Genomic DNA, 15778 nt, shown 5'->3' on the forward strand with positions numbered 1-15778 from the left:
AAGAACCTGGGAAAAAAGTGTTTAACCTTTCTGGCCTTCTGTTTGCTTTTCTGTAATTTCCATATACATTGTTAGATTGGTTTGCTCATGTTCCTAAAATGTAACGTGTGTGCAGGAAACTGCTAGGAAGAGTGTAATTTAGCATATAAATTAATACCAGTTCTGTAGAGAATGTTAGGGGAGTTTGGAGGTAGCACATGAGAGAGAAGTTAGGTGACCGGTGAAGATGCCAGAGAGCAAGCATTCGAGCTGGGCCTCGAGCAGTGGGGAGGATTTCAATAGGCAGCAAGGAAAACAAGGAAAGCAAGGAAGCAAGGAAAGCCTTCCAGGTGGCCTGCATGGCCTGAGCAAGGGCCCAGAGGATAGAAAATGTGTTAGGTGCTTCTAAGTAGGAGGTTATTGCAAGCCGTGCTGTGGGGCCACATTTATGGACGCTGTTGAGAAGGCTGTGATGTGTGTAAATTTAAGAATTCTTCCATATCTAGTGGTCTAAATAATACTCATTCTAAATGATTATTTATTAAATTTGCACAGGGTATGAAGCTCTGAGCTTTCTGTTATGGTGCCGCATCCTTCGCTTGGGGATGCATCCTTCACTTCCCACAGTTATGTATTCATTATCTACATGTAATGGAACCTAGCGCAACGTAAACCCAAATGTATATTGTATTAGCTTCCTGAGACTGTTGGAATAAATTACCACAAACTTGGTGGCTTATAACAGCAGGAATTTATTCTCTCACAGTTCTGGAGGCCAGAAGTCTGAAATCCACGCTCCCTTTGGTGCTCTAGAGGAAAATCTGTTCTTTGAGTAGCTTCTGGTGGCTGATGGCATTCCTTGGCTTGTGGCCACGTCGCTCCAACCTCTGCCTCTTGTCTTCACATCACTTTCTCTTCTATGTGTTTATTTTACCTCTTCTGTTTGTGAAATCTCCCTCTGTTTCCCTTCATAAGGACAATTGTGATGGTACCCAGATAGTCCAGAGTTATTTTGTCATTGCAGAATCCTTAATCACAGCTGCAAAGACCCTTTCTCCAAATAAGGTACTATTTACAAGTTCCAGGGGTTAGGCCTTGGTATCTGTGGGTGGCCATCATTCAATCCACTCCATACATCTACCACGGAAATCACATGGGGTGATCTGAACATTTTCTCTCTCTTACTGTATTATCCTCAGCAGTACTCATTAAGCAGTGTGGATACCACCTGGAAAGTCACCGTTGGCCAAGAGCAATGTGCAATGTGCTTATTCACTCAGGCATTTCACAACTATGCTCGTTGCTGGAGAGCAAGGTTGAACAGAAGCTTCCAGACAGCAGGATGAGAGCAGTGGTTGGAACAGTGGGAATTGAGGAAAGTAAGAACAGTGCCTCACTCAGCCATGGTTGAGTAGGGGAGTCTATTTAGAGGAGGAGAGGTCCAATCTAGACCTGAGGAATACATAGGAGTTCCCCCGAGGAGTGGAGGAGGTGGGTGGGAATTCCAGACAGAGAAAACTTTTGCAAATTTCTAGAGGTCCAAGTGAGAGATTGGTAATAGGGATAGAGGTGAAAGGATGGATTCAGAGGCTGTTGAGAAGGTCTCCTGGCAGGGATTTGGGATTGAGGGGCTGTTGGTAGCAGATGAGGGAAGGGCTTGGGGATTCCTGTCTGACTTGGACAGCCAAGTTCATTCAATGAGACAGAAGGCACAGGAGGAAAGGGCTGCTTTGTGGGGCTGGGGTGGGTGGAGACAAGATGATGAGTGTAGTTTGGGAGAGTTGTTTATTCCCCAATCCATTTCTCTCTCCACCCCCACTACCCCTTTTATACATTAAAAACCACCACAGCCAAAGATAAGGTGGTATCCTTTGCCAAGTTAGCAGTTTTCTTTGTTATTTACTCTCACTCAGAACCATGGACCACTGCCATGAAATGATTCATATGTAAATTATTTGGAGTTAGAATCCTGAATCACTTAACATGAATAATGGTAGATGGCTGAATAATGTAAGTTCACTGCAGTTCAAGATAAAAGTGACGTTCATATTGCATTCAGAGATTTTTTTTCTGACAAATGTAATCTATAGAGTTTACATATTAGAAACAAAGATTACATGTGGGTTGCCTAAGAAATAGGAAGATGACGTTTGGAAAGATTTTTATGGACTACTTTTGTTTTGCTTCCGATAATGATTAGTTTAAAAAGTGGATTGTTCCTTCCTAGACAATTTTACGGCATAGTTCAGAGGTTGGAAGACAAAGGCTGCCATCTCCCACATTCCAACAGAAACATTCACTGTGTGCTTAGAATACAAGCCATTGTGGAGGAGAGTACTGAAGCTGAGATAACACACAGTGGTGGAGAAAATGTTGCAGGACCTGCTCAGTGTTTCCAGTGTAACACTGCCGGTGGTCCTGGGGGAAGTTCCATGATGCAGAAAGTTCCCAAGAAGACTTTCTCTTGAGCCCTTTACTGAAAAAGATAACTTTTGAAAGGTGTAGTCTCCTTAGGTGGTAGACATCTTACTTTAGCTCCAGTTTGAGAGAGCTCCTGGGGTACTGGTAGTGGGGATTACTTTACATATGTCACTCTAAATTAGCATCACTAACAGAGCCTCTGAATAGAGGGAAATTTACAGACTCTTCCAACTTCAGAGGAGAACTGAAGTGATAGATCCATTTAGCCTGAAAACAAAATGCCTCTTTTACTGCGGTGGTAGTAACTCCTGTCATCTTGGCTTCATGTAGAGTGAATTAAGTGCATTTGCTCGCCTTTGCATGTTCACAAAAGTACATCTAACTCTGCTTGTTAGTGCAATAAAAGACAAGCCTGGCACAGATGATCCAGAGGCCTCTAAGTAAGTGAACAAATGTGGAGGGTTTGCTGAGTCTTTGTTTCTGTGTCCACAAGGAGTTGGCTGAGGGACCAGGGCACTGTCTGCTGCTTTGTGCTGTGGCTCTGTAACTTAGACATAGGAGTTTGGAAACAGGTAGGTGGCCCTGTCCCCAGCCTCCCAGCCATGGTGCGCTAGGCTCTGAGAACCGCCGCTCTTCCCGGAGATTTGGGAGCATTTGCTGAGTCTCAGGCTGGGCATAGACTTCCCACCCCTGCTCATTAAGGGGTATAGATTCTCCTCCCTGCACAAAGTCTAGCGTGGTTCTGAGTTACACCGCAACTCAGTGTAATACACCTCTAGTTTCTATCTTTTCAAGAAATCAAGTATTTTCAGCTTTGCAGCTGTCATTTTCACTTTGAAAAATTCTTTTTACTGAAGGATTCCTCTTTAAAAGGTTAGATATTGTGGAGCAGCTGGGTGGCTCAGTGGGTTGAGTGTCCGACTCTTGATCTCAGCTCAGGTCTTGATCTCAGGGTTGTGAGTTCAAGCCCCACCTTGGGCTCTTCACTGTGCATGAAGTCTACTTAAAATAATAATAATAATTAAAAAAAAACAAGGTGATGTTGTGTAGCACAAAAAATGTGAGCTTGGATGTCAGAAACCTAGGTTTGCATTTACCTCAAAAGGCTGTTCTAAGGATAAAGCGTTAAGACATTACACAAGTACTTCGCAAAGCGACTGACAAATAGTGACTAGATTCCTAGTAAATGTTGCTTCTTTTCCTACTTCTGTTTAGCATTTGCACTGTCATTTGCCAACACGGACTGAGTGATTACTTGGACAAGCACGGGGCATTCAATGCTCAGGAAACGCTCCACATGTGTGGGAGCTAGCACAGATATTCTGTGGATGCTATTCTTTTGTTATAATGTGTACTTCATCTATTGTCAGAGTATTTGAGGTGGCTTAGAGTAAAATGATATGTACACATGGATGTGTGAAGATAAGACAAGAACCTAAATGATATCTTGACCTAGAGATAATTCTCTTATTGCAGTGGACACTAAATTTGGTTCTGAGATTCATGATAGCAAAGGCAAAAGGGACGATATGAGGGACATACACACACATATGGGTGTATACATATGTGTGCATGTAGGTAGCAAATGATATCTCTTAAACAGTAAGCTTTAGGTATAAGTTACATTTGAAAACCTAGAATGTGTCAGAGGGCAGTTAGTTAATTTCACAGAGCATATCCTAAATTCAAAGTAATTCATTATTATAGCTACTGAGGATCAACAAATGTGATATTCCTGAAATATTTTCATGTCTCATAATAAAGTAGAGCAATAGTTATACATGATTCATGGTTGGTATATTGAGAATAATTCCTTAATGCTGTGGGTAAACATTTTTGCTACAGTTGCTGATCCTGGCTGCATGACTCACAAGGATTGATAAGTAGTATTTTCAGGCAAGTGGTTAGAAATAAAATGAGAACCATGGTCCCTATGGTACTCTGTTTTCTGATTTCTGAAATACAAGATAATAAGGAACATCCTTCTGGGGAATGATTTTATATCCAGCCATAGAGGAAAAACTTTTTTTTCCGCTTTGTAAATTTCAACATGAAACTCAAATTCATATTAGTAATGGTTTAAAAACAACAAAAAATTTAATGCTCAAGTTGTATTCCATACACATGCAAATTTCCTTGTATACTTGATCTTAATTTTGAGTGTTACATTCACATTAAAAAAGTGGTTCCATATGAATCACAAAGCACAGTGCTGTGTGCCCAAGCTGCCAGTGTCATGACCTCTTAAGGTGTTGAAGAGATAAGAAGGCAGTATGTTTTATGTGCCAGGACAACACCATTGAGCCCTTTCAAGGGACGTTTTGAAGATAATCAGTTCCTTTTTGTTGGTGACAGTGACACGTCACACTGACTTGTCCTGTCCCTATGGAAACCAGCTTGGCCAGGGTTTGGTTTGCTTTGCGCCAAGGGGGATGCTTCCCGTCAGCAGACTATGCACCCTCTAGGTTATAGAAATCAGGCAGATGGTTCTGTGGTGTCTGATCCACCTCTCTAACCCCTTCCTTTGACAGGAGCACCTGATTGAGAATGAAGTGTCAATCCTGCGCAGGGTGAAACATCCAAATATCATCATGCTGGTCGAAGAGATGGAAACAGCTACTGAGCTCTTTCTGGTGATGGAATTGGTCAAAGTAAGAGGATGGAGAGATTTCAGGAGATTTCATTGGTGCCAAATCCCAAGACTTAACCATGTTCTTGAAGGACCTAATTGGAAAAAATGATCTCCTACCTTGAAACTTTCATTATTTATCATCATTTTTCATGGCACTTATGTCATTTTTTCATCTGCTCCAGGCTGATGAACCTTCTTTGTTACCTTCACGGGATTGTCACCATTGACATTTTGCTGTGTTCTTTTTTATGTGTCCATTAGGGTGGGGATCTCTTTGATGCAATTACCTCTTCAACCAAGTACACTGAGAGAGATGGCAGCGCGATGGTGTACAACCTGGCCAACGCCCTCAGGTATCTTCATGGCCTCAGCATTGTGCACAGAGACATCAAGCCAGAGAACCTCTTGGTACGTCATCTCTGCTGTTTTTGTTCCAATTCATACCTCTCTCCCTTTAAAATGACATGATCTCATGCAAACAGTATCATTTCAGAGTCTATACCAATCCTGCAATAAGGGATTGAGAGAATTTAAATGAAGGGACTCAGCATGACTCAAGTTAGTGACCAGTGACCATAAAGCATTAGTGGATTTCTTGAATTGATATGTATTTCTGTATTTATTGTTTATCAGACATTAGAAAACACGTTTCCATTTACGTTTTTTTTTTTTAAGTTTATTTATTTTGAGAGAGAAAGTGAGAGAAAGAAAGGGGCAGAGAGAGAGGAAGACAGAGAATCCCAAGCAAGCTCCACACTGACAGCACAGAACCTGATGTGGGGCTTGAACCCATGAACTGTGAGATCATGACTTGAGCCAAAACCAAGTGTTGGTTGCTTAATGGACTGAGCTACCCAGGCACCCCACATGTACATCTATGTTTTGATTGATGGTACTGACTAAAGAAAGGTGAGAAGGAAAATTATTTTATGAGGTAAAAATTCTGAAGAATAAATCAGAGAATGAGAAGCTTATAGGAGGTGGAAGTAGAATATGACGGTTTGTTTACATGCAGAACAGAACTTTGGGAATAATTTAGTCCATTTATCTCAGCTTTACAGGTACAGAAATTGAGACTCAGATGTTGATTTTTCTTGTTTACAAGTCTTATTTGTCCCACTGTTCTACAGAAGAAAAGTCTGTGGCACTTGGAGGGCCCATAATCTGGTCCCAGTTTACCTTTTTAGTCTCTTCTGTTACCGACCCTTCCCCACCTATCTGGCCAGAGTGACACTCACCTTCATGTCATATTTAGCACACCTCCATGGTGGCCTTAATAAACACAGCTTACTAATTGGGCTAATCTTTGTGTCCACATTGTAGAGAAATTTTAGAGAAGCTGATAAGGGACTTCTTCACACATTCCCCCTAGACACAAACAAGACCATTTTTTCCCCTCTTTTTCTACCTTTCAGGGCTGAGTATCATCATCATTACTGCTTAGGTGAGGTTATCTGAATATTTTATATCATGATAATACAAACCCAAGTTTTCCTGTCCTTACTCATTAGACTGAACTTTATCAATACCATTACATATCATTGCTTATTTCCATACTGGTCTACATTTGAAATGCTGCCTCTCCCAGCAATGTGGCAAATGTATTCATCTTATAAGGCACTGAGCAAAAGGCATGTCCTCTCTGACGTCATTCCTGACTCCCTGGACCGAGTCAGTCATGGCCACCTCTAGTTTTGCTCTGCATGCCCTGATGTGGTGAGTTTATCATGTGCTTGTCTGTCTCCTTCTATAGGTAAGCACCATTAAGGGCAAGGTATGTATCTTAATTATTTTTACGTCGTCAGTGCCTTGGACAGTTTCAAGGAAGCACGCTGTGGTGGATGTGGAGTAAATGGTTGTTGACTAACCATTGACAGTCACTTAGCTAGCTAGCAGTGAGCACTCACTCAAACACAGATCTTTATAACTTGTCTCATACTTGTACTATACAAATAATTGTGGAAAGGAATATGCATTGATGTTTAGGATTTAAGGCCATCCTGGGGGCTTTCTGCTAATCCAGAGTATCCGTTTTCCCCTTTTGGTAATATCATTTGATGATTTCTGAGTATCCATTTAAAAGTATATGAGCTTTTTCCTTCCTGTCTTCTACCTTGAGGAACTGTGTTCCATGTCTAGATTTTCCTCTTAGGAAAATAAATATCCCTTCTCTGTAAAACAGGATGTATGATGGACTTCATTTTACGATCTCTAAGGAGGACTGGGCCTCAGGATAGAAGTGAGAATATGGTGTTCTCCCCTCAAAACAGCCTTCTCACCTGTTACAGGCCCAGGGTCCTCCACCAGGTGACGAAGGTTGGCCAGGGGCTTCACAAGCAATGGTGACAGGGCTTTCTCTGGCAGCGGCCAGACATAAATGCCATGGTATTAATGAGGATGCCTCCTTTATTTCTCCCTTCTGTCCATGGCCCACCTCACGCTGGTGGCTGCATGTACTGATGTTTTCTGAAAATACAGACCTGCAGGTCTCTAGGGACAATTGGTTTCTGTGGCACCAGCCCATTCTGTAGCTTTGAATGTCAAGGCCCTGTGAGGAAGGCAACTGAGGCATTAGTGAACTTGCCTGTAAACCAGGGAATGTGCATTTCCCAGCTCATTGATTCCACTCTCCCCTCCCATGTCTTCTCTTCGTTTACTCACAATGTGTATACCATTTCAGAATCTGATACCTTATCCTTTTATCACGCATCAAAGGAAGAGAATATGATGGAGATGGGTGTCTCCAAGATGATGTGTCTCAGAATATAACCAAGAACTTGGAATCAACTTTGTTGTCTAGTCTAACTTGCCCTAGATGAGTCTTCACCCCTCTTCAAGACCTGCACCAGCCCCAGTGTGCTACCCAAAAGGGAAGGGAAGGAGGATATCTGGATGAGGCTAATGTGTGCTCTAAAAGGGTCAGGCTTTGGAAACCTTACCTGCACATATCTAAGTAAAATATGTACCTGCCATTGAAAATTGAACTAGACCACTCTGCAGATTCTAGATTGAGTCAGCAGGTCAGAATTGCCCTAGGATGAGAAAGTGCCATCGAGGCACTAGAAGTAAGTACACAGAGTGACCATCGGCCTCTCCCTACTCTAAAAATGAATTCTGTTTTTAAACAGCAGAGCATTCAGACATCTGATTTGCATCCCCTTCTCTGGTAGCGGTGTCATAATTTAAAACCCTGCCAGCAGAGATGTATGGGTCGGCGTGTCAGGGAGCACTGGGGTGGCCATTAATGCTGTGAGTTACAGCCTGGTGGTGCCCTGTCAGACTTAACTATGAGAGACCAGTGATAAATTCCGCTTTTCCGGGAGTTCTGGAGACCGAGGAGAGAAGAGGGTTGGTTTCTCCTATTTGAAGCCCTTCTAAATCATTGTGTTGACATTTTATTTAGAGAACGTGCAGCGTTTACTCCGTATGTGGGATCTACATTCCTCACATTTTTAACTTTTGCATTCTGAGCGCAACTTTTGACAGAGCATCTCTCAGCTTGTGGTGGGGCATTTGAACACCACAGGGCTAGAATTCTCACAGTTGTGATTGCTTAAATTCACTCAGAATCTGCATAGGGGTGCAGGCTGCAGCCGGGGTTCTGCCAGGCCTACTCTCACTTTCAGACACAGAATCTGTTGCAGGATGGTGTAGTGGGATGGTAATGGTTTTGGTTGGAATTCCCACTTGGTAGCTACTAGTAACTTGAGTTTTCTATGCCTCAGTTTCCTCATCTGAAAAACACGGGTAACAGTTATTTTCCTAATCACCCAGGGGGGGTGACTCTGAGGTCCAGTGAGATAACGTGTGGGAAAATATTGGCATCTCTGGAGTTCTGTGAGGATGTCAGTAACTGGGGAAAGAACTAAGCACACTGCCAGAACAGAAGGCCTTTCTCTGGGGTCCCTATGCATTTGTCCACCTCTTTTTTAAAATCATTCTCTGAAAGGAAAGCCATATGTGTTTATATGTCAGTGTCATTCTCTTAAAGCAATGTACAAATGTGTGTCTATATGTGTAGATTTATAGATATTTTTTCCTGCTTTGAAGAGAACCTCCAGCTAATATTTGAAATTTACTCATATTATCTTTCACATATTTGCCTCTGTGTCAAGTATTGGGGAGAAATGAATCAGATGAAATATTTTTCAGGCTTGTCTGCTCCTTATGACACTTCTCTTTAGATGTTTAGCTGAGGATAGGATGCCAGTTGCCCAGACATAATTCAGTGATTATAAACTGTTCAGTACCTTTCTGTTTATGCTTCTGCATCTGACTCTGAATTCCTTATAGGGGATATGAGAAATGGGGCTTCAGGGACTTCTGAGTGTCTATAGCAACCCTCAAATACCCATAGGCATCCTAAATTGCATGTCGAAAGTAAACACTGTTTTTCAAAAAAATGTACCTAATGAGTGTATTTTGAATTTGCAAAAACAAAATAACAGTGACATTAATAAAACTTTTTTTTTTACTTTCATGATATAGACATTTAAAATTATAATGTTGCTTAGAATGTTCTTATCACTGCAATTACTTAGGGAATTTCTGAAGTCTGGGTTTCAGTAAATGCATCATAAATTCTAACTGTAATTCTCTATATCAGATTGTTCTCGTTAATGTTTACATTAAACATAATGGATGGAAGGTCGTCCTTAGACCCTGGCATGACTGAGAACTTGGTTTCTGTTGCTTTAGGCTAAATCATTAGTAGCTTTGAATATGCCTCTGCTGAGTTGTGGCTGACTCAGAATGATAAATATCCGTGAGCCTCACCATTACTCCCATGAAACTTGAAAGTCATAAAGATGTATGCTGGGGATGTATACTTAGTACATAAATGTGGAAGCAGTTATTAAACACTATGGTGAAAAACATTCTTCTTTCACTGATGAGGGCATCACAGGTAAGGAAGGTATTTAAGTGCCATACTTTTTAAATGCCTGTACAGATTGGGTATCGCTGACAAGGGGGAGCCCTGACGTGCTTGATGCTTTTTAATGATGTCTATATAAATCACTCCCCCTCATTGAGTATCAGATTAATGGACAATGTTGTTAACATGCTTATCTTGAAAAAACGTAATTTTCTAAATTTTTCATCCTTTAGTGAGTAAGCGGCTTGGGTGAGAATCTGCCTCAGTTCATAGTAAAATGTGAAGAAAAGCAAACTAAATAGGACTAAAATATAAAAATAGAGAAAGACATTATATTAGTAAAGATTAGTTCTCTGCAGTTGCTCTTCTCTGAAATTCACTGTTTTCAGAATGGACATCCAGGAGATGAATAGGTTAAAGATTACATAGTTAAATCTAAAAACCATCTATTTAGAATGTGACTCTCAGACATTTATCCCCAAAGAAGAATTTGCTTATGTATAAAATTTCCTGATTATAGAACCAACACATGTTCATTGTAAACATTTTAGAAACCAGTGAAAAGTATAAAGAACAAAGCTGAAGTAATCTTTGGTGTTACCACCTAGAAATAAACTGAACATTTGGGTGTGTTGTACTGAATATATAATTTTGAATGTTCTTTTTATGTAATATAGTGAATATTTTCCGTAGGATTAATACTTATTTGAAATGTTCTTATTAGTGACTGCATAGTATTTTATCATAGGAATGTTCCATGATTTATGAAGTCATTGTCCTGTTAGCCATTTATGTTCCTTCCAATTTTTAAAAACATAGATAAATTCTGAGATTAGTGGCTTTGTGTGTAACCTTTGGGTTCATCTGTATTCCCTTAGGGTTGGTTCTTAGAAGTAGATTTACTGGATCAAGGCTTATAAATAATTTAAAGAAATTTACATGTTGCTGAAATGTTTTCTAGGAAGATTGCTTCCATTTAAGCAAAAAGCACGCACGTCTTCACCAGCATTGTTAAACCGTTTCCAGTATAATTAGTTGATTTCATCAGCCAGTCCTTCCAGGAAAAGGAAGGAACCTTCACTGAGCCCTGCTCTGAGCTTGGTCTCTTGACACCACCCCTGTGAGTTAGGGACTAGTCTCATCCCACTTCACAGGTGAAGAACATGCACAGGGTGGTTTTTGAAGGTCACTCCACCAGAAAATGGCAGAGGTTATTCAGGCTCAGGCTGTTTGATCCCAAAGTTTACTTTCTTTCCAAACTTCCAAAGTTTTTCATTATGTGATATTTATATTCATCATTGACTGTTCAGAGAACAAGTCTTGATTTTATTTTCTAAACATGACTGAGATTAAAGTCATGGTGCAGGTAATAGACTCTCCCACCCTCCATCTTCCCAGGAGGAGTTTGGAGGACACAGTCTAGGAGGATTAACTCCAGGACAGTTAATAAACACCATTTCGGAGTCTCTCACGTACTTCACACTCAGTGAGGATGTAGTCAAGTTCCGTTTCCTACTGTCTAGGCCACACTGGGTAAGCAGCTACCTGCACCCCTAACTGCCGTGGCAGCATGCACATATATTCATAATACTCCTAGATAAGGAACTTTTTAAAAAAGTTATTTATTTATTTTGACAGAGAGAGAGAGAGAGAGAATCCCAAGCAAGCTCTGTACTGTCTGCACAGAGCCCAACACAGGGCTCAAAATCACGAACCATGAGATCATGCCCTGAGCTGAAGTTGGACACTTAACCAACTGAGCCACCCAGATGCCCCAAGATAAGGAACTTTTTACAAAGATGGAAGATACTGTCTTCTGTATTTCACACAATCATGCAAAATCTCTAAAGAAAACTTAGAGCTTTAGAGCATCAGAAGTAAACAATGGTATTATCAACAAGGAGAGATTTTTTTTTAAATTTATTAATCAATGTTGTTTCTATCTAGTTCCAAGGGCCCCTTTGGAATCATTGAGAAAAGAAACTACTTCTTATTATTGGCTGGTTTCTGTTCCAGGTGTGTGAATATCCTGATGGAACCAAGTCTTTGAAGCTGGGAGACTTTGGTCTGGCCACTGTGGTGGAAGGCCCTTTATACACAGTCTGTGGCACACCAACTTACGTGGCTCCAGAAATAATTGCTGAAACCGGGTAAGGCTCCTGGTGGCTTTGGTTAGTACTTGAACTTTGGTGGAAAAAGGTATGTTTTGCTGCTCCGGCTGCTGTGTATTCACACTCCTCCTGGGAACGTGGAGGGTGGGAGAGTCTGTTACCTGCACCATGACTTTAATCTCAGGAACTGAGGTGTGTGCTTCTGTGTCCAAGAGCTCTAGGCCTGGACTTTTGTCCCAGGGCCAGTCTTGGAAATATGGCAACAGTTCCCAATATTGTGGTTAGCTCCGGAGAAGAGTAGATGTCCCAGTCCAAAGGGCAGTTAATTCCTTTGTGTGAAATGAGTGGTTTGACACTGAGGAAGCCCTTCGTCATAACAAACAAAGGCAACTACTCCAGTAATTTGGAGGGTTCCTGGGAGTAATATCATTATTTCTCCCCTCCACCCACTTTGTTTTCTCAGCTATGGCCTGAAGGTGGATATTTGGGCGGCAGGCGTGATCACATACATACTTCTCTGTGGATTCCCTCCATTCCGAAGGTCAGTGGCTCTTTGAGTAACAATATCTGAATTGTAAACTCTCCCTTTGGTCAGGAAGCAGGCATTCTCATCCTGGCAATCAGGACCAGAATCTGGTCAATAAAAATGTCAGTTAAGGAGTGCCTGGGTGGCTCAGTTGGTTGGGCAGCCGACTTCAGCTCAGGTCATGAACTTAAAAAAAAAAAAAAAAAAAAAAAAAAAAAAAATTAAAAAAAAATGTCAGTTAAAAATTATATAAACATACCTTTTACTTTTTTTCTTAATTTACAACCTATTAATGGATATTCCTTGACCACACTTCTGATGTGAGGTCAAGGCCTTTGCTTGGTATATGGTTCCCTGAATTTCTTGTCACCCTTCTGTAAAACACACCAAATCATCCAATGTGTACAATATCCATTCTCAATCTTTTTCAAGTGGAGTGAGATTTAAAGATCTTTATGAAGTAGTCTGATCCTTCTAGGTAAACAAACCTTTTCCCGTTTTTTTTTTTTCTTCCAATTTTTTTAATGTTTATTTTTGAGAGCCAGCGAGCAAGCAGGAGTCAGGAGGGGCAGAGAGAGAGGGAGACAGAATCTGAAGCTGACTCCAGGCTCTGAGCTGTCAGCACAGAGCCCAACACGGGGCTCGAACACATGAACTGTGAGATCATGACCTGAGCTGAAGTTGGACACTTAACTGACTGAGCCACTGACGTGCCTCCTTTTCCAGTTCTTAATAGTCATTTCTCCTATTTAATTTGACAGCAGGGTTTTTTTTTTTTTAACAACTCACTTTCCAAAGCTTTCAACCTAGTTCTCATAGAAACAGTGAACTCTTTCTTTTTAAATTAATTCTATCTGTTCACATAGTATTTCACATAATATTTAATGAAATTTAAATTAATTCTATATGTTCATATATTTCACGTAATAGTTAATGAAATTTAAATTAATTCTATCTGTTCACATAATATTACAAATTCTTTCAGCATAAATAGGCCTGGGAACAAACAGAGACTGATTCTTGGTAATCACGTATCTCACCTGGGGCGGTGGGGGGGCAGAGGTGGCCACACACAGGTGTCAGAATGTGTGACAGCGGGCATAGAGCATACCCAGTACTGTGAACATGAGAGAGTGCGGGGCTTTGGCCACAGGGCCTCTTTTGATCTGTCCCATCTCCCTCTTTGGAGCAAATGAATGACTTGGGAATAGAAGTTCATCTAATGATGCAACTTTGATTTTCTTATGTATCTTCTTGAGCTCTCTTTTCACTTTAATCTCTGTTATTGTTCATTTTACAACTACTGTTGAGTAGCTACTGTGTGCCAGGCACTATTCTAGGTGTCAGGGATCAAATGTAAAGCATATTCTCTGATGTCTTATTTATGGTGTTGTACTTCATCAGTAAGTTCAATACATTTAATTTGCTGCCTCTCCCCCAACATTTTATTATAAAGCTTTCAAACCTACAAAAAAGTTGAAAGATATATCTTTTTTAAATGATAATTTTCAATTGATTTGAACAAGTTTTCTTTTTACTGACATTACAGTAAACACAAGAGTGACACAGAGATGTCAGTTTCTACTTTTGAGAGCCTTATGGTGTAAAGACACCCATCACCAGAATATTGATCAAGAATAAATTCAGTATGAGGGTATGCTTATTTGAGGGCTGGAAATCACAAAGTTTAAGTGAAAGGTAGAGCATTTGAGTGGGACCTTGTCCTTGTGGCTAGGATTGGGTTTCTGCAAGTGGGAAGCTCTTGCCATCTGGCCATTAAATCATGGTCTTCCTTCAAAGTCATTGCTTAGGTGGGTTACACAGACTATAGGATTACTGCACTATTGGCCATCTTTGCTGAACAGTTAACTACTCCAAAGGTTAGAGCTGTCAGTCAGTTCTGTGGATTTATGGGGAAGTTCTTCTGATCTGGGCTGGCTAATTGGGACTTGATGGTTTAGTGTGTTATCACTCACACGCCTGGTAGTTCGCTCAGGATCAGCTGGGACAACAGATAAGACTTGGTCAAGTGCCTTTCAGCATTCAATGGGCTAACCTTGGTTTCACATGATGGTGGATACAGGATCCCCAAAAGCAGCCAGAGAGAGGGCAAGTTCCTTTGCTCAACCACTTTCCAAGTGTTCACTTGACACAGATTTGCTGATTGATGTCCCATTGACCAAATGAAGTCAAATAGAGTAAATGTGAGAGAAGATTAAGCAGGTATGTACATGGAGTGGAATAATTTGTGGTCATTTTTACAGTTCCATTGTGTTCTGGCTGGTTTTAGTGATGATTTGTTTGGGGAACTAGTCAAGTGAAGGGGGTAATTTTGTTGGCAAGTGATCATGGGGCCTGTTATAGCAGAGTTTCCATCCTTGGTTAACCCAAGTTGAGATCAGTTGGAAAGGGGTTATCAGGGATCAGTTTAGAGGAATGTGTGCTCACAACTCCCTCTAGTGTTTCCACATGCCAATGCAGTCTGTGGGTTTGTTATTTGATTTTGCTTTTTGCTTTTAACCAAAAGCGAGACTGAGACTCAGATTGAACAGTATGTATCTATTGTGACTTGTTTCTCACTGCATGGCAGCTTCTTTGTGGGAACTGGAGGTAAGTATGTGGCTAATTAAAAGCAATAAAGCTACCTTTTGAAAGCTGTTGACTTAATATGTTATATTCAGAAGCTGGTCCTACAACCACGATATTAGTTATTGCCTAAGCAAGTCTGATCTTGGGGCCACTGACAAAACATAATATTTGCATGATAATTTTGTTTTTCTGAAAGATGCACTTATACCTCCCATAAGCCAAATGTTTAAACATTATTTTGTGAGGTAGCTTACAACATTTTCATGTTACCTCATCAGACAACTGTTTAACAACTTGGCATTGAAAAGAAGGAATGTGCTCAAACTCCTGTTGTTTTCCATGTTTTTCTTAATGTACATTTTTAAACTTACAGCACCTTGATCCATGAGCTGTATGGTTTAGGATTTTAAAGTGCCCTGAACATCTCAGCCCAATTGTGGAAGTATAAATGTGTAAATAAGTCCAGTGTGGATTTAATCAGAGTGGCTTTTACTATGTGACTACTTAGAAGGATAAATTAGCTTTCTGTTCTTCTACTGAGGGAAGCTTGAAATGCTCAAAGTGCTTGCAGTTCACAGCATGGATCCTTTAGGTGACTTCTTATTGCTGGGACCCCCTAGGCTTTTGTTTGTTGACTCAGACTA

General features: G+C 40.7%; 1 protein-coding gene across 8 annotated transcripts in view; it reads left to right on the forward strand.

The window, feature by feature from the left end:
- DCLK2 (doublecortin like kinase 2) overlaps window positions 1–15778 on the forward strand; it is a 154161-nt gene that overhangs the window by 125054 nt on the left and 13329 nt on the right. For 7 of the 8 annotated variants that reach the window (XR_009616605.3, XR_009616606.3, XM_060655649.3 and 4 more), the window contains 4 exons: window positions 4932–5051; window positions 5294–5440; window positions 11925–12058; window positions 12483–12560. Coding sequence is in view for 6 of the 8 variants with exons in the window: in XM_060655649.3 (XP_060511632.1) it covers window positions 4932–5051; window positions 5294–5440; window positions 11925–12058; window positions 12483–12560 (479 nt within the window). In the remaining 2 variants the exon portion in view is untranslated. The remainder of the gene's footprint in view (window positions 1–4931; window positions 5052–5293; window positions 5441–11924; window positions 12059–12482; window positions 12561–15778) is intronic. The other variant, XM_060655648.3, reaches the window with a different exon arrangement.

The sequence above is a fragment of the Panthera onca genome, chromosome B1 (assembly GCF_046562875.1).
Source record: "Panthera onca isolate mPanOnc1 chromosome B1, mPanOnc1 haplotype 2, whole genome shotgun sequence".
Taxonomy (NCBI): Eukaryota; Metazoa; Chordata; class Mammalia; order Carnivora; family Felidae; genus Panthera; species Panthera onca.